The sequence below is a fragment of the Uranotaenia lowii genome, chromosome 2, assembly GCF_029784155.1.
Source record: "Uranotaenia lowii strain MFRU-FL chromosome 2, ASM2978415v1, whole genome shotgun sequence".
Lineage (NCBI taxonomy): Eukaryota > Metazoa > Arthropoda > Insecta > Diptera > Culicidae > Uranotaenia > Uranotaenia lowii.
Genome location: NC_073692.1, coordinates 403918440 through 403936927, shown reverse-complemented (window position 1 = coordinate 403936927; position 18488 = coordinate 403918440). Strand labels below are relative to the sequence as shown.

At 35.4% G+C, this 18488-nt stretch overlaps 2 protein-coding genes across 6 annotated transcripts in view; both read left to right on the top strand.

The window, feature by feature from the left end:
* LOC129747268 (cytochrome b5 reductase 4) overlaps positions 1 to 18488 on the top strand; it is a 257924-nt gene that overhangs the window by 178785 nt on the left and 60651 nt on the right. The gene's annotated exons all lie outside the window — the stretch shown is intronic.
* Positions 2383 to 3589, top strand: LOC129747270 (cAMP-dependent protein kinase catalytic subunit beta-like). Its single transcript, XM_055741385.1, has one exon. It carries the CDS (start codon positions 2409 to 2411, stop codon positions 3543 to 3545), a length of 1137 nt encoding a protein of 378 aa, XP_055597360.1. The 5' UTR covers positions 2383 to 2408; the 3' UTR covers positions 3546 to 3589.

Sequence of the window (18488 nt, the reverse complement as noted above, 5' to 3'; positions counted from 1 at the left end):
CAATTTTGTCAATTTTGTCAATTTTGTCAATTTTGTCAATTTTGTCAATTTTGTCAATTTTGTCAATTTTGTCAATTTTGTCAATTTTGTCAATTTTGTCAATTTTGTCAATTTTGTCAATTTTGTCAATTTTGTCAATTTTGTCAATTTTGTCAATTTTGTCAATTTTGTCAGTTTTGTCATTTTTTTCATTTTTGTCAATTTTGTCATTTTTGTAATTTTTGTTATTTTTGTTATTTTCGTCATTTTTGTCAGTTTTGTCATTTTTGTCATTTTTGTCATTTTTGTCATTTTTGTCATTTTTGTCATTTTTGTCATTTTTGTCATTTTTGTCATTTTTGTCATTTTTGTCATTTTTGTCATTTTTGTCATTTTTGGTCATTTTTGTCATATTGGTCATTTTTTTTATTTTTGTCATTTTTGTCATTTTTGTAGTTTTTGTAATTTTTGTAATTTTTGTCATTTTTGTCATTTTTGTCATTTTTGTCATTTTTGTCATTTTTGTCATTTTTGTCATTTTTGTCATTTTTGTCATTGTTGTCATTTTTGTCATTTTTATCATTGTAATAAATTTTTCCGATTTTTGTCATTGTTGTCAATTTTGTCGATTTTGTCAACCCTGACAATTTTAAAATTTTCGGAATTGTCAAAATTTTCAAAACTGACTAAATCATCAAAGTTGACAAAATTGTCAAAATTGTCAAAATGGTCAAAATTGTCAAAATTGTCAAAATTGTCAAATTTGTCAAATTTGTCAAATTTGTCAAAACTGTCGAAATTGTCAAAATTGTCAAAATTGTCAAAATTGTCAAAATTGTCAAAATTGTCAAAATTGTCAAAATTGTCAAAATTGTCAAAAGTGTCAAAATTGTCAAAATGGTCAAAATTGTGAAAATTGTCAAAATTTGTCAAAATTGTCAAAATTGTCAAAATTGTCAAAATTGTAAAAATTGTCAAAATTGTCAAACTTGTCAAAATTGTCAAAATTGTCAAAATTCTCAAAATTGTCAAAATTGTCTAAATTGTCAAAATTGTAAAAATTGTAAAAATTGTCAAAATTGTCAAAATTGTCAAAATTGTCAAAATTGTCAAAATTGTCAAAATTGTCAAAATTGTCAAAATTGTCAAAATTGTCGAAATTGTCAAAATTGTCAAAATTGTAAAAATTGTGAAAATTGTGAAAATTGTCAAAATTGTCAAAATTGTCAAAATTGTCAATATTGTCAAATTTGTCCAAATTGTCAAAATTGTCAAAATTGTCAAAATTGCCAAGATTGTCAAAATTGTCAAAATTGTCAAAATTGTCAAAATTGTCAAAATTGTCAAAATTGTCAAAATTGTCAAAATTGTCAAAATTGTCAAAATTGTCAAAATTGTCAAAATTGTCAAAATTGTCAAAATTGTCAAAATTGTCAAAATTGTCAAAATTGTCAAAATTGTCAAAATTGTCAAAATTGTCAAAATTGTCAAAATTGTCAAAGTTGTCAAAATTGTCAAAGTTGTCAAAATTGTCAAAATTTTCAAAATTGTCAAAATTGTCAAAATTGTCAAAATTGTCAAAATTGTCAAAATTGTCAAAATTGTCAAAATTGTCAAAATTGTCAAAATTGTCAAAATTGTCAAAATTGTCAAAATTGTCAAAATTGTCAAAATTGTCAAAATTGTCAAAATTGTCAAAATTGTCAAAATTGTCAAAATTGTCAAAATTGTCAAAATTGTCAAAATTGTCAAAATTGTCAAAATTGTCAAAATTGGCAAAATTGGCAAAATTGTCAAAATTGTCAAAATTGTCAAAATTGTCAAAATTGTCAAAATTGTCAAAATTGTCAAAATTGTCAAAATTGTCAAAATTGTCAAAATTGTCAAAATTGTCAAAATTTTCAAAATTGTCAAAATTGTCAAAATTGTCAAAATTGTCAAAATTGTCAAAATTGTCAAAATTATCGAAATTGTCAAAATTGTCAAAATTATCGAAATTGTCAAAATTGTCAAAATTGTCAAAATAGGCTAAATTGTCAAAATTGTAAAAATTGTCAAATTTGTCGAATTGACAAACTCGACAGTTTTTTTACAATTTTGAGAATTTGGTTGACTTCAAGGGTCTCAATTTATTAGAATATGACAATTTTTGAGTTTTTTGTGACAATTTGGATAATTGTTAATTTGTAAATTTTGGTATTTTTTGTGAATTCTAATTTGTTTTAGTTTGTTGTTATTTTAACACTTCAAGGGTGTTTTTTTTACGATTTTTGTTGATTGTTTAACTAAATTTAATTTGTCAATATCTTTTTTTATCAACTGGGCCGTTGAAAATACTGTTCGAAATCGTCCTAAATTTTGAACAAAAAATGTTTTTTAAAGTCCCATCGTAGTTAGCCGTTAGTGTAAAGGGTAAACAATCCTCCGTCATGTCAATCGAGTCGTCGTCCTTTCGAAGCAAACCTCGGTCCGTTATCCTTAAAGGGGTTTTGAATTCAACCGGATCATCGCCAGCTTCGCACGTTAAATTTACTGCTGCCAGTGACTACAAGCTTATCCTAAATCGGTTGAAGTGCGAGTTCGAGAAACGGTACGAAGCATCCAAATCGCTGCCGCTGTCAAGTTTGGACGATTATGACGTTCTGAAAACGATCGGGACTGGAGCCTTCGGAGTAGTCCGTTTGGTGCGCAAGAAAAACACGGAACTCTATTTTGCCCTGAAAATTCTGTCCAAGGAAGCGATCGTCCGGAATAAACAGTTGCAGCACACGGCCAACGAGAAACGAATTCTACAGAGTGTACAGTTTCCCTTCTTGGTGAATTTGGAGGCTTGTTTCAAGGATAATTCGTACATCTACCTGATGATGCCGTTCATTTGTGGGGGAGAAATGTTTTCATTGCTGCGAAACTGTCGAAGGTTTGGAGAGGATCAAGCAAAATTTTACGCTGCACAAGTTCTACTGGCCCTGGAGTATCTCCACCACTTGAGTCTGATTTACAGGGATTTGAAACCGGAGAACATCCTGATCGACCACACTGGTTACGTCAAAGTGACCGACTTTGGTTTCTGTAAAATAATTAAGGATCGAACCTGGACGCTTTGTGGAACGCCCGAGTATTTGGCGCCGGAAGTGATCCAATCGAAGGGCTACGGGAAAAGTGTCGATTGGTGGACTTTCGGAATTCTGATCTACGAAATGGTGGCCGGATATACGCCATTTTATTCGCGATCCGCCGATCAGATGCAACTGTTCGAGAAAATTTGCAAAGGAAAGTTTCGTTTTCCGTCCAGTTTTAGCGAACCATTGCGGCATCTGGTGAAGAACATCCTTCATGTGGACCTAACTCGACGCTTTGGTAATTTGAAAGACGGATCCGGCGATATCAAAAGCCACGCATGGTTTCAAGGCGTCAACTGGATTGGGCTGCTCAATAAAGAGGTGGAGGCGCCGTTCAAACCTAAGGTTCATGGACCGGGCGATACGTCCCAGTTTGATGTTTACAACGAAAAAAATATGAGAGTTGCTTCCAAATGTTTATATGCTAGGGAATTTGCTGATTTTTAGTTCAAATAGTTTTTTTTAGTACTTTTCAATAAAACATAGTGATGTAAGAAAATTTATTTCTAATCACGATTTGCTGTTTTTTGTTGAAGATTTTGAAGTGAAAACATACAACTAAAAAAAAAAAACAGGACAGATGAAGACATTTTTATTTTCACGTCTAACTATACCAACCCCAGCTTACACTTGAAGGCCCAACTTCAAGTTCAGTTTTCTGGCTTTAAGAAGAATTTTTTCGGAATTCTAAGCTTAATTTGTGATCACAACTGTTAAAGGCATATTCTGACCTTTAGAAGCGTTTTTTCGGGATTCTGAGCTAAATTTGGTATCAAAGCTTTAAAATGAGTTTTCTGGCCTTTAGAAGCGTTTTTTCGGAATTCTGAGCAAAATTTGGGATCGCAACTTTAAAATGCGATTTCTGGCCTTTAGAAGCGTTTTTTCAGGATTCTGAGCTTAATTTCGGATCACAACTTTTGCATGCATTTTCTGACCTTTAGAAGCGTTTTTCGGGATTCTGAGCTTAATTTGGGATCACAACTTTAAAATACGTTTTCTGGCCTTTAGAAGCGTTTTTTTTTTTGTATTCTGAATTTAATTTGGGATCACAACTTTAAAATGCGTTTTCTGGCCTTTAGAAGCATTTTTTTTTGGGTACTGAGCTCAATTTGGGATCACAATTTTAAAATGCATTTTCTGGACTTTAGAGGCGTTTTTTCAGGATTCTGAGCTCAATTTGGGATCACAACTTTAAAATACATTTTCTGGCCTTTTTTGCTAGAAAGAAGCTAAAGCTAAAAAGAAAATTGTTGATTTGTGTACTTACGGAGCTCCGTTTCTTTGCGATGTTTTACTGTGTTTTTTATTATCATATCGTTCCGTCTGGTGTCGCACGTGGTACCCAGTATCTTGTGCCGCCGTGAGAAGTGGAGTCCTGCCCGATTCGTGTGTTCCGTGCCGAAAATCTGGTCGTTTAGGTGCCACTCTGTTGCCGTTTGTTCTGTTTTGATTTCGTGCGTGGCACAGATACTTTCTGAACAGACGAGAAACTGGGAAAAAAACCTCAACGAAAAAAAAAGTTTTTTTTGGCACTGATTTGGCACTTTTTGAAATTTTGGAGTTTTTTCGAAACTTTTCCGCATAGAAACAATGGCCAACACGAAAGACAAGAAGCAGTGTGAAGAGTGTCAATTGATCTTTAATGATTTTGTGGTTTTTGTGGCAATTTTTTCCACATCAGCCAGCAGTGTTGTGGATTCAACATCCGCCTCAATAGGCAGTTGTTCACACAGGGTAAGGTCATTTTTATATACACCCCGCCGTTATATAGACGATAATTCGATCTCGGATGGAAATTCCGTCCCAATAACCGCGCTTTACAAGCTTACTCAACAGCTTGTAGTTGTCGATGACATGGCTGAAGCAATATCCTCCGATCACAGCTTTCTCGTTTCCAGCTTTGAAAGGGACACCACGAACGTATCCGTCTTCGAACATTAAACGTCACCGTGGCAATGATGGACATTCGCTTGTGTTTTCCACAATGACCGGGACTAAGTCTGTCGATCTTAGCGATCTATCAGTCTCGTTCATTGTACTTCCTGCCGCAACACCAAAGTTCTGGTTGTACCTAGCTGGTCTCCAGCAGCAGATGACGGACGATGATGTTGACAAAACAATATCCCGCTGCTTGAATCCTTCTACAGCGGTTGAAACGAAACAACTGCTACCGAAAGGAGTTGATGGGTCCACCCGTAAATATGTGTCTTTCAAAATTGGATTGGATCCTTTGTACAAAGATGCTGCATTGAACCCCATGACGTGGCCTACAGGGTTGCTATTTCAGGAATTTGTGGATCAGGCAAAAAACTACAACCGACAGCCTTTGACTCCTGCCCCAACGGTTCAACGTTTTCAACCTATGGATGCTACTACCCCGACCGTATTTGGCCCTGGTCGATTCACAACGGCTTCAGCGACCCTGATGTAGGCTCTCCCAACATTTTTGAGGATGATGGTATCCACTCGGCTCCTATTTCAGCCAACGACGATGACGAAATCTTAAATCTCAGCAGATTGTTTTACGACGATTCTTCAAATATTGGAGGAAAAGCCAGCGATGCTTGGGGTTCATCACTGGGACGCAATTATCTTGGCGCTTGGGAGGCCTCAAAGCACCTCGACTCAGTCGCGCAGTTTCCAGCCAGCGTCTTCAGCTATCCAAGCCCTGAGTTAGATAGTGGCAATGAGGTCCTCCAGCCTACTTTTCCAGGCAAGTACTCATATTCTTCTGGAACACTTTCCCTGTTGTGATGAAATTTCAACCAATCACAGATTCTACAATGACCAGCAACACTCTTGGGTTTCTTCATGAGCTTCAACACCAGGACGCATCGATTTGAGTTCTTTGGAGACCCCGGAGCCCTTCGACTCAGTCGCGCTGTTTCCTGCCAGCGTCATCAGTCGTCCTGGCCCTGAGTTCGTTGGAGGCGAGGGGGTTCTCCAGATCAATTTTACAGGCAAGTACCCCATTACGACCAAACCATCCTGCTCGCGTTCCCAGTTTCCGCTTTACCACAGATCCATCTCACAAAATCATCCGTACGACGCTCCTGCTACTATCTCTACTGGGTTTCCAGCTTCGGGGCGCAACGAATTAGGTATTAAGGAGACTGCTGATCCCTTCGACTCAGTCGCGCTGTTTTCTGCCTGCGTCAACAGTCTCTCGACCCTGAGTTCGTCTGTTGCCAAAGGGTTCTCCAACCTGCACTTTTAGACAAGTATGCTGTCATTGACCGTTCTTCTCCGCGTGATCCGTCTTGCACCCGAATCATCTGACTCCATCAGTTTCTTCTATCAGAATGTCGGTGGTGTAAATTCGTGTGTTGTCGATTACCTGCTTACTATATCGTGCTCCAGCTATGACATCATCGCCTTCACTGAAACATGGCTGAATGACCGCACGCTTTCCAGTCAGATTATCAGTCCGGACTATACAGTCTTCCGATGCGAGCGTAGTCCATTAAACAGCACAAAGTCAACCGGAGGTGGAGTGTTCCTTGCTGTGAAATCTGAATTCCCTGCTATGCTAATCGAAGACTGGGAAGATTTGGAACTTTTATGGACCCGCATCGATCTCGGTGACCGGAAACTTTACTTGTGCGTAGTGTACGTGCCTCCCGATCGTTCCAGAGATCAGGTGTTAGCTGAATCTTTCTCGCGCTGCCTAACCAAAGTTAGCTCTATGTGCTCTCCCCTCCCGAAGATGACATACTCGTTATTGGTGATTTCTATTTGCCCGGTTTGAAATGGTGTTCTTCGTGAAGTGGCTTTCTATTTCCGGATCCCATACATTCTTCGTTTTCGGCATCCTCCAACACCTTTTTAGACAGCTTAAGTACAGCGACTCTGCGTCAAATCTACAATATCGAAAACGAAAACGGTCGTTTGCTCGACCTTTGCTTTGTCAACGAAGGGTTTAGAAATCCAAAAATCGATTTAGCTCCTGCTCCCCTTGTTAAGCCTATCCCACATATTCCCGCCTTAGTGATCTCACTCGATGTTGCCAGGATATTTGCTCCCGCAGATAAAACAAGATTCTTCTATCATGATATCAAGAATGCCGACTTTGTAGCTATCTCCCTCGTTCTGGATTCTTTCAACTGGCAAGATGAACTATATTTTTCTGATCCTAACGCAGCTGCCGAAATATTTTCAAATATTCTTAACTATTTTATTTACATAGTATACCGTCTCACGACATAACTTGACGAACATAATTCCTAAAATTCACTCGGTCCATGGCAACCGTTCTCCAATTATTCTCAACTACACTATCGATCGTCATGTACCAAAAAGCAACGTTTATGGTAATCTATGAACTCCCGGGGTTACTAAAGAACTGCAACGACAAAAAATTGCTAAAAAGTGCGCTCTCCAAAACTACAATAAGCATTTCAAGAGCAGTCCGAAGTCGTTCTGGAAGTATGTCAAAAGCCAGCGAAAAGAATCCGGACTTCCATCCCACATGTGCCTGGACGGCGATATTGCTAGCACTGACCCTGGAATCTGTAATCTGTTCGCTGAGAAATTTTCGAGCATTTTCACAAGCGGGTCCATTTCTGCAGAGCAACTGACCAGGGCTATGAGTAATGTCTCACCTCTAGACTCTTCAATAAATGGTATTCTCGTCGACTATGCAGCTATCTTAAAAGCAACCGCCAAACTCAATAACTCTACTCTACTCTAATAGCTGGAATACCTGCTACTTTTTTCAAACGGTTTATGCCTCATCTGCTAACACCTATCAGGCATATCTTTCAAGCATCACTGGACTGTGCTATCTTCCCCGCTTTGTGGAAAGAAGCATATATGTTTCCTGTTTACAAAAAGGGAGATAAGAAAGATATTAACAACTACTGTGGAATCTCAGCTCTGTGTGCTATTGCAAAACTGTTTGAGGTGGTTGTATTGGATCCCATTTTTTCATTCTGCAAGCACAACTTTTTAAACGATCAGCACGGTTTCAAGCCTAAACGATCAACTACCATAAATTTATTGACGTTCACAATTTTTGTACAAAAAAGCTATGCCATGACGACCCAAACCGACGCTATCTATACAGATTTGTCTACTGCGGTTGATAACGGGACGAAAGTTGTCCGTTCATACTGGAAAATCCTTCTCGAGACAGTTTCTCGGCTCTTCCGGAGTGCCGCAAGGAAGCCATTTAAGACCAATAATTTTCGTCATCTATTTTAATGGTGTTCTCTCGCTTCTCGATGGCCCAAAACTCGCTTATGCCGATGATTTTAAACTGTATCACACCATCAATTTACCATAGACGACATCGATTTCCTGCAAGGGCAGTTCAATATTTTTGCTGACTGGTGCGACTACAACTGCCTGCCACTAAATCACAGTAAATGCTCGATTATTTCTTTTTCTCGCAAGCGGCACCTTCTTTATGCTGAGTACATTCTCGGGGATGAAATAATCTCCCGGGTTGGCCAAGTCAATGATCTGAATATTATTCTCGATCAACGGCTTAAGTTCAAGACTCACACGAACTACGTTGTAGACAAAGCCTCCAGAAATCTTGGTTTCTTGTTTCGCGTGGCTAAAGAATTTAAAGATGTGCACTGCTTAAAAAGCTTATTTTGTAGCATGGTCCGTTCCGTTCTTGAGTATGGAGTTGAACGAATCTAGGCTATCCAGGGGCGCTATATGCGATACGCCCTTCGACACCTGAACTGGCAAGATCCTTCCCGTTTGCCCAGTTATGAGAATCGTTGCCGGCTGATAGACTTAGACACGCTTAAAGTCCAAAAAAACGTTACACATGCTTTGGTCGTTGCGGATCTTCTCACATCGAGGATTGACAGTCCCGTGCCTCTGGAAGCTATTCCTCTCAACGTGCGACCGCGAGGATTGAGAAACCAGAATCTGCAACTCAACGTTCCCGTTCGGCTGAATAACTTTGAGGCTAACAGCGCTCTTATAGACATCCTGAAAACCTTCAACCGTTTTCGGAGTACTTTGACTTTGGCGTTCCCAGAAATGTTTTCCGTAGAAACATATTGAACAAGTCCAGAGAAACGTAGATTTATGTTAATTTTTATATGTAACCTTTAATTAAGTTATCATCAGGATCTAAATTTGATCCGTTGATTTATATTCAAAAATCAATAAACAATTTTCGATCATAACTTTCAAATGCGTTTTCTGGCCTTTAGAAACTTTTCGGGATTCTGAGCTTAATTTGGGATCACAACTTTAAAATGCGATTTCTGTCCTTTAGAAGCGTTTTTTCTGTATTCTGAGTTGTATTTGGGATCGCAACGTTAAAATGCATTTTCTGGCCTTTAAAAGCATTTTTTTCGGGATTCTGAGCTTCATTAGGGATAACAACTTTAAAATGCGTTTTCTGGCTTTAAGAAGCGTTTTCGGGATTCTAAGCTTAATTTGGGATCACAACTTTAAAATACGTTTTCTGGCCTTTAGAAGCGTTTTTCGGGATTGTGAGCTTGATTTGGGATCATAACTTTAAAATACATTTTTTGGCCTTGAAAATGTGTTTTATGGCCTTTAGAAGCGTTTTTCGAGATTCTTAGCCTAACTTAGGATCACAACTTTAAAATACATTTTTTGGCTTTGAGAAGCGTTTTTTCTGGATTCTGAACTTAATTTTGGATCACACAACTTGAAAATGCATTTTCTGGCTTTAAGAAGCGTTTTTCGGGATTCTGGGCTTAATCTTGGATCACAACTTTAAAATGCATTTTTTGGCCTTTAGAAGCGTTTCTTCGGGATTCTGAGCTTAATTTGAGATCAAAACTTTAAGCAACTTTATTACACAAAACATGCTATAAATTTCAGAAATAGGAAGAAATATTGTTATCGGTCTTATCGATGAAAGCTATATTATTTTTTTAAGAACTTCATGTTAGTTATGTTCCTTAGAATATAAGCGTTAAATTATTTTTCAGAGTTGATTCTAAAACAGATTCATTAAAGAAAAGAAATAATTATTTAAGAAAATAAACTTGGAGTTGAAAGCAGGAATTCGGAGAAATTAATTTAACTTTAAGGCGAATCGACAAGACACTCAATAAATTTGACACAGTGAATGAAAAAATTCAGCAAAATTCATAAATTGATGAATATCTCTAAGTTCAAAAGTATATAACCGTTTTACCAAAAATAATGATGAACGTTTGTATTGATTTTTTTAACAAAAGATTTTTTGATTTTTTACAGGGTTTTATTTCTGATATCAGGATATCAAGAAAAATCCAAACACTACTTTGAAAAAAAAAAGAAGATAAATTGATTTAGAACCGAGATTTGATGTCATAAACCTCGACGTAGATGAATTGAACTTTAAACACTATGCCAAAGCCGCTGGCAAAGTATATTCAGTATATTTCAAACAAACCATTGAGCCGAATCGGTTTTTTTTTTCCAAAATTGAAAGAAAACCAAACTTAATCCCTTGTTTCACCAGCTGCCGCCAAGCTCGTTGATTTCAAACTTCCGACCTTGTTTTTCCACGCGTGGAACACTTGTTTCGAAGTTCGCTCTTTATTGGGCATTTCCGGTTCCTGTATGAAAACTCAACAACCCATACGAAACTAAAACATAAAACAGATCCACCAATTATGCAACTCGAGATTTTTCAAATTTTTAACAAAAAAATTCTTGTAAGTTTTATTTATTTAAAAGGTTTCACTACAATCAAAACAACTCAATTGTTTCCAAGAGTAATTCATTTCACTTGAATGCGTTCTTAGAACGCTTTTCTGTCCCAATGAGTCTTGCGATGCGGGACCTTGTTGTTTATTCTTAAAGGAAAAACAACAAGAAATCTAAACAAGGAAAACTTCTGCCGGGGATTTTCCCCCAGCTACTACCTTTCCTAATTGAAAGTCTAGACCCGGGTTTTCCAAGCAATTTCACCTCTTCCAAAGCCTATCATCATGGCTCATTAGCTGTTCAGCAACAAAACCAGCAGCCTTCGCCAAACAGATGAAGTAATAATGGAAGCTTTTAATTGATTTTCTTGAATAATTATCACCATTTTCCAACTTTCCCAGGGCACGTACCTACCGATTGAGAAAAAGAAGATTGAAGCTCATTGGTTCCGATTTTAGCTCATAGCTAAATTAAATTTTCCGTTTGAGTTTCGCTTGAATGGTCGATTTCAAACGAAAAAAAAAGAACTCCGACAACACAACTTTTAATCTCAAATAACAACCAATTCGAGCGCCTGAAACCAATGAGTGGTAGTAATGGAAAAGGACAGGAAAGCTCCTCGAAAAAAAAGTAAAATTCGAAACAGAACTGAATGAAAATCCCACGCACAGATTAGTGGTGGTGCCAAGCGAAGCTTTTATAGGTCAATTCGAGCTGCCATGATGATGGTGCTTTTCGGTTAGAGAGAAAATCACCGGAAGGAAGCCATTACCAGATGGTTTCGTTTTTTTTTTCGTTTTATTCTGTTGCGATTTTGATTTGCCAATTTACCGGTTTCAGAAAGCTGAAAATGATGGGATCTATGTATTAACGAATTGTGAAGAATGTATGAGAAATTCTTTGTGATCGTCGTTATCAAATGATTGAAAAGAAGAAAAAATCCTGTATCTCATACCGAAACTGGATAATTCGAAATTCGAAAGAAGGAATAATCAAAGATTCAAAAATTAAACGTTCGAAACGATCAAATTTTAATGAATTTTTAGAAATAATATTTTATACAAATTATAGAATTTATGAAGATCTCACTCACATAGAATTCTCATAGATCTTTCATAAATATCTCATAGAATCCTCACAGAATTTTCATGAAAATTTCCTCATTCTCATTGAATTTTTATAGAACATTTATAGATTTTTTTCTGAATTCTTTCAAATTTGCATCAAATTACACAGAGTTCTTAAAATTTTTTTTAGATTACTTATAAATCTCTCGAAGGTTTCTTCTATAACACAAGGCAACAAAATTTGCATTTTTTGAGGCGCTGATTCCAAATATGCAATTAGTATTTTTTTTTTCTAGCAGCTCTTGTTTTCGAAATGTCTTTGAAAAAATGGGTAGAAATTCAATTAATCTATTTGGGCACTTTTCGGGTAGAACTGTAGAACTTTGGAAATTAAAATTTTAATTCATCAATCAACTTTCCCGAAGGTCCCAAGTAATTTTTACTTCTATCGCTAGTTCAAAATTCCAAAAAATATTTTTTTAAATTTGATGGGTAGAGTGTCCTACCCAAGATTTCCCGGGATTTGAAAAAAAAATCGGGAATACCCGAATCCCGGAAAGCGCCTCAATATCCCGGAAATTCGCGGAAATGTACTAAATTATAAAAAAAAATTACACTATCTGAAATGGAAAAATGGATCAGATTGAGCAAGGAAAATGATAGTTCTACCTTGATGGCTGAGGCCTCAACATTTTTTTTCTGAAAACATAGAATTTGATAAAAAAAAAATCGTACGATATTTTGGTGCAAAAGTGAAAAACGACAAAGAATCTATAAAAACAAACAATTCCAACAAACAAACGCTTTGAATAGAATCTGAATGTTCTTTTTTGCAACACTCATCATTTAGAACTCTCATTTCGTAAACTGTTGACAGTAGCATAGTTATAGGCAAAGAAATGCCATATTTTGATACAAGATGATAATTCACGGAATTTGATGAATATCCTGAAGTCTAGCTAATCAACTTCTATCGATAGTGTGATGTTTAAAATGTGTTTTAATACTATCCCGAGCAGACTTTGATGCCCAAATCGATAGCAAACAGTAACCAAATTGAGCTATCAATGCCATAATAATAGCATAATTAAGTATCGCCTTTTTCCCGATGGCAAAATTAGGTTTCGCTAGAGCATCAATTTGTCGAAAGATGATGCCTAACTAATACCTAAATAAGGCATTGAAACCAAAATGAAAGCACTATTTTGTATTGGTTTTTTTCAGGATAACAAAAAGGGGCATCACTAAGGTTTCATTTTTATGATAGAGCAGAAAAGTGAGATCAAAATGATAGCATGATTTGGTATTTATTTTTCTATGATGAAAAATCAGATTCAATAGGGTGTTGTTTTTTTCTTTTCTAGGATCACATAAAGGAGCATTATTAGGATATCCCGAGCAGAATTTAATGCCTGAATCTAGGAGCAAACAGTAACCAAAATAAGCTATCCAATCGCATTCCTCCTGATGGCAGAATTAGATTTCATCGAAGCATCAATATTTTGAAGGATGAAGGTTAATCAATAACTTAATAAGGTATTGAGACCAAAATGAAAGAACTTTTTGGTTTTTTTTCCAAGATAACAAAACAAGGCATCATTAAGGTTTCATTTATTATGATAAAGCAGAAAGTGAGATCAAAATGATAACATGATGTGGTATTTAACTTTCTTTGATGAATAATAAGGGTTATTAAGGTGTTAGAATTAAAATAGAACCAAGAACAAACATCGAACTCAGTAATATACTACCAAAAAATTTTAAAATACCATATTGATAAGGTTTGTATGCAGTAGAATGTTCAAATTTTCATTTTAAATTTTTCCCAGGATCCCGAGAAGGATCGTCAAATTTCCCGATTCGCGGGAACGCTAAAAGGCCATGAAATGGACTCTCTATTGATGAGCCATAACTTTTATGAAACTCAAAATAACGACTTTAACGAATAACGACGATTTTCAAAAAAAAAATATTCACGAGCATGAAGCAGTTAAAGACATGTAGATGAAGTTGAACATTTTACAACGATTTATTAAGCAAAAGGTAAAACGAAGTTTACCGGGTCAGCTAGTTGTACATAAAATTTGGAAAAAGTCCGGTCCGGTCCGGGTTCCCGGAGTTCATTAGAAAAGCCCGGATTTAGCCCGGGTTTATTCTTATTCTCATTCTCAAATCAAACTTACCAAAAAAATTGTTTAAAAAAATATTTTTGCGTCCAAAACGAAATTTTTTGAGCAAGTTTCATAAAAATAATCATGAAAACCTACAATACGATTTGAAATCTGCTGATAAATTTTGATGAATTTTTTTTTCCTAGATTTTTGATGAGTAATTTTTAGGATTTGACCAAATTTGGTCGGTTTTTGGTCTACAATTTTGAAAACAAATGCCGGGATTTTTACTGATTTATTTAATAAAATATCAAGGATTTGTGGGGCCAGGATACGTGCTGAAAAAAAATCTGGTAACTTTAAGATGGATCTCATAGAATTCTAAAAAATATTCCAGAGAAAAATCTAAAAATCTTTCAGTATTTTTGCTGTATTCTTTCAGAATTCTTATAAAATCCTCATTAAATTATCAAAAAAAATCTTCAAAAACTCTCTAGGGACTACTCAAAAATACTCATGGAAATTACACCACTTTCTTATACAATGGTTATACAATTCTTATATAATTCTCATAGTATTTTCATAAGATTTTCATATAACTCCCATAAATTTTTTATAGAATTCTCAGATATTATCATAGAATTTTGAGAAAATATCAGAGATGCTTAGCATTTTCTCTAACCGTCTCAATAGACTACTGAAAGAGTTCTAATATAATTCTCGTACATTTTGCACGGATTACTTATGGAAATTATATACAATTCTCACACCATAAAATTTTCAAAGTATTTTCATGGAATTCTTCAACAACAATCTAATAGAATGCTTAGTAGAAATCTCATAAAATCATCATCAATATCCCATAGACTTCTCATGGAATTCTGATAGAACTCTCATTAAATTTTCAAAGAATTTTTATCAAATTCTTCGAAATAAAAAAAAAATCTATAGAGGTCACATAAAAATCTTTCAAAATACTCATAAAATTTTAAAAAAAGTTTCTCTTGAAATTTTTATTGAATTCTTGCGTTAATTGATTTGTTAAGACTTTGACGTTCTGAGTTCCCGTGCTTTGTCAGATTTTGTTTGAACGAAACTTCTATAACTTTTTTCTCCAAAGTCAATATAACTCACGGTCTTTGGGAAAGCTGATCACTGTTTAAATGTTTTTAATGTTTTACAATTTTACCAAAATGTGCAGGAATTTATTTAATGAATTTATATCTCGTAAACAAGAACTATTAGGAAAGAAACTAATTAGATATTCGGAATGAATGAAAATTTAATAGAAAAAATCATCCAACTTCAACTTCAACTTCATCTCGTTGCTGGTAAATTATTCCATTTCCGCCTTCACCGAGCGGCTTTTGAATCTTCAAACAAACCAAACCGAGCCAGGATTCCGGTTAAAAATCCCCCAAGTTAGTAAACGTATACTTCTGGGTGAGTTTCCTGTTACTCATGCTTTTTGCTGTTCCAAGCGAGCAGCAAGCACCCGAACGCGGCAGAGGCGCATCACAAAACAGGAAGCAAGAGATAGTGTGAATAATAAATTTGATTAAAATTAGTCCTGACCTAAAGAGACACGATGCACGGATGTTAGGAGGACTGACTAAAAGGATGATAGCTTGTGGTAAACAGCTGGGAATGATGTGGTGGTGAAAAATTTATGTAACTACTAAGGCTGGAGAAGCGAGTTGGCTATCAGTTTTTATGGGCGATAAAGGTTTTTCCATCCATACGTTCAATTTTTTGGGCACCCAACCCAATGAGAAAACCGAAAATGATATCATAAATATCGAAACATAATTAAAACATCATGGTTCCGTATCATGTCAAAACGAACGGAAGCGAAAATTCGCAATAAAGAAAAATTAAACGAAATATCCCCTCAACGTTTTTATTGATGAAACGGTTTGTTTTATTTATACAACATCAGCATCGTTTCATTTGGCACCACCAAAGCTTGATCGAGATATGACAGATGAAGAACGCAGCCCTGCAAATGTTGGGTAACTTTTAGCAGATCAACAAACAAACCCTTGTTGATTTTGGAAGGAACCGAAAATCAATGCACGGTTTGTTTTTCTAGAAAACCAACTGAAATGAATCCCTGAACCGAGCTACGCCGGATGTTGAAGTTAGTGGTCAAATTATAAATGTGGAAATTTTAAAATTGAAAGAGAACATTAATAAGTTCAAACTTTACAAACTCTACTGATTTTTTTTTAATAAATTATCAATAATTCCGGTCATGTTTTACATTTAAATGTTTATTCCGATTGTACTTTTTCTTGAATAATAAAAAAGTTTATTTTTGACCTAAAAGTTCTACCGTCTGTCAATATTAATTTCAACTGCCTTTACTGTGATTCCTTAGGAAGGCAAAAAATCAACCCGAAGGACCGTTCTCTTTACCTATTTGTTATTCAATTCGTTACCCATCCATCGGTCAATCGAATGACGATTTCTTGATCCGTAAAACATCCATCCGTGGGGAGCCTCTTGAATACCAATTAGAGGGCCACCGGGAAGCCGTATTCGTTTTGTGAATTGAGAAATAGAAGTTTCTTTCACTGGCGTCTACTTTTTACTACACAATCTGCTGGGCTTTAAACTTTATAAATGAATTGTGAAAAAGTGAATCCATCAATGCAATGCAAAATTTCGGGGAATGATGAAAATTAATGTTGAAAATCAAGCGATAAAAATTCTCTGATATAGGTACCTACTTTTGAAGCTCATGTAATTCCTAAAATTTTGAATGATTCACGTTGTGTTTACATTTTTATTCATCTTATTTAAACTCATTTTCACTTATAAGTATAATTTCAAATATCTATCTGGATTTTTTTTTTAAATTTACTTCAAATCTTGAGATGTAAAAAAACATGGCTTTCCCACTCCTGAATAAATTTATCTTCAACACGCTTTCTGTGAATATAAATGACTAAAAATATCAACGCATTTTCAAGATAATTTGGGTTCAATTGGTGTTATTCAAAACCAACACTACGCACTACTACGCCAGGAATAGAACAACGGAAAGCATGTGTAAGTAACAGGAATCTCACTCGGAAGTATACATTTACTTGGGGGATTTTTAAGTGGAATCCGAGCTTTTTTTGGTTTGTTTGAAGTTTTCAAAGCTGTTTGGTAACTGTTTGGGAAAATGAACGAAGGAAACTGTCAATTCATAAGTTCAAATAATCAGCGGAAATTAAAAAAAATCTGAATTTATAAACAATGTAAGCAACGCTTCGGTTTCACAGTAAAATTAGAATAAAATTAAAACCATGGAGCAAAAATTTTTCAAAAGAAACCTACAAGATTGCGTCACCCGAATAAAGTTTGTAAGGCGGCTTTTTCAAGTCTGAAAACGCAAATAAATACTACAATAGGGAACTTTCGTTCCCTGTAAAATTCGTAAAACTCAATTTCAACGGTCGCCATGGACGAAAATAGAAAAGCATTGTTTCAGCCAACATTAAGGCGCTCTTTAAGGGGGGGGGAGAGGTAAGGGTCTAACACTTTCAAAAAATCAATTTTTTTTTATTTTCTTATTGTAAAACATTTCAAGAATGTTGTGTCAAATTTTCAAGTCAATCGAAACAAAACTGTAGAAATTATAGGCCTTTATCTCCTCTTATCTAATACTGCAATAGAGAGAGAGCAGAAACTTCAAACGCGTTTTTCTCGAAAGCACATTTTTAAAGTCAGTGGACATCGACATTTGAAAACTACTTCACCGATTCTTTTCAAATTTGGAACATATTTTCTACATATAAAATACCAAACTCCAACGATTTTCTTTTTTTTTTACTTTGGGGAGATTTTACAGATGAAAGATCCTAGTTTTTACTTCAAACTGCCAAAAAAATTTCATAATTTTTTTTTTAATTTAAATAAAATCGTTGGGTTCCAGAAAAACATCTATTAAAAATATTTTGCTCTGATTTTTTGACTTCAGATGATTCTGTGCTGAGATACAGTGTCCACCGCAAATCCTGTTTTCTAAAAGTCATCCTCGAAAGTGCTCCGTCACCGGCTCATTTTCCAATATTTTTCTACGAAAAAATTACTAAATGTTCTTATAACAATGTTTTGTATAATGCAAAAAATTTAAATACATTAGTTTGAACGATAGCTCGAGAAAAAAATCGTGAAAATGGTGTTTTTTAATACCAGTTAGACCCTACCCCACCCCCCCCCCCCCCCCCCCCCCTTAAGTTAAATAAATCTTCACATCATCAGCAATGCTGAAACACTTGAACATCGTAAGGCGACAGCAGAAAGGTAATGACTTTTGTATTTTTGTTTTTTTTTTACATTAACCCGTTCTCCTTGACATTTTGGAGTCCGCGATTTCCACTTTCGAGCATCACAATTGATTGTTCATCTCGTAGCTGAAACCTGATTATGAGTTGTAGTATGTGCTTCATTTGGATCATAATTTGAGCTGGCTCAGCAAATTGGCAGAAATCACATAAAAATCTATTATTTCATTAAATTTTGAACAAACTTTCATCACAGAATCTGTGCCACCGAGCACAGAATATTAGAAATGTACACGAATT

Excerpts from the sequence above, each read along its gene's own strand:
- LOC129747270 (XM_055741385.1), top strand. The coding sequence starts at position 2,409 with ATGTCAATCGAGTCGTCGTCCTTTCGAAGCAAACCTCGGTCCGTTATC.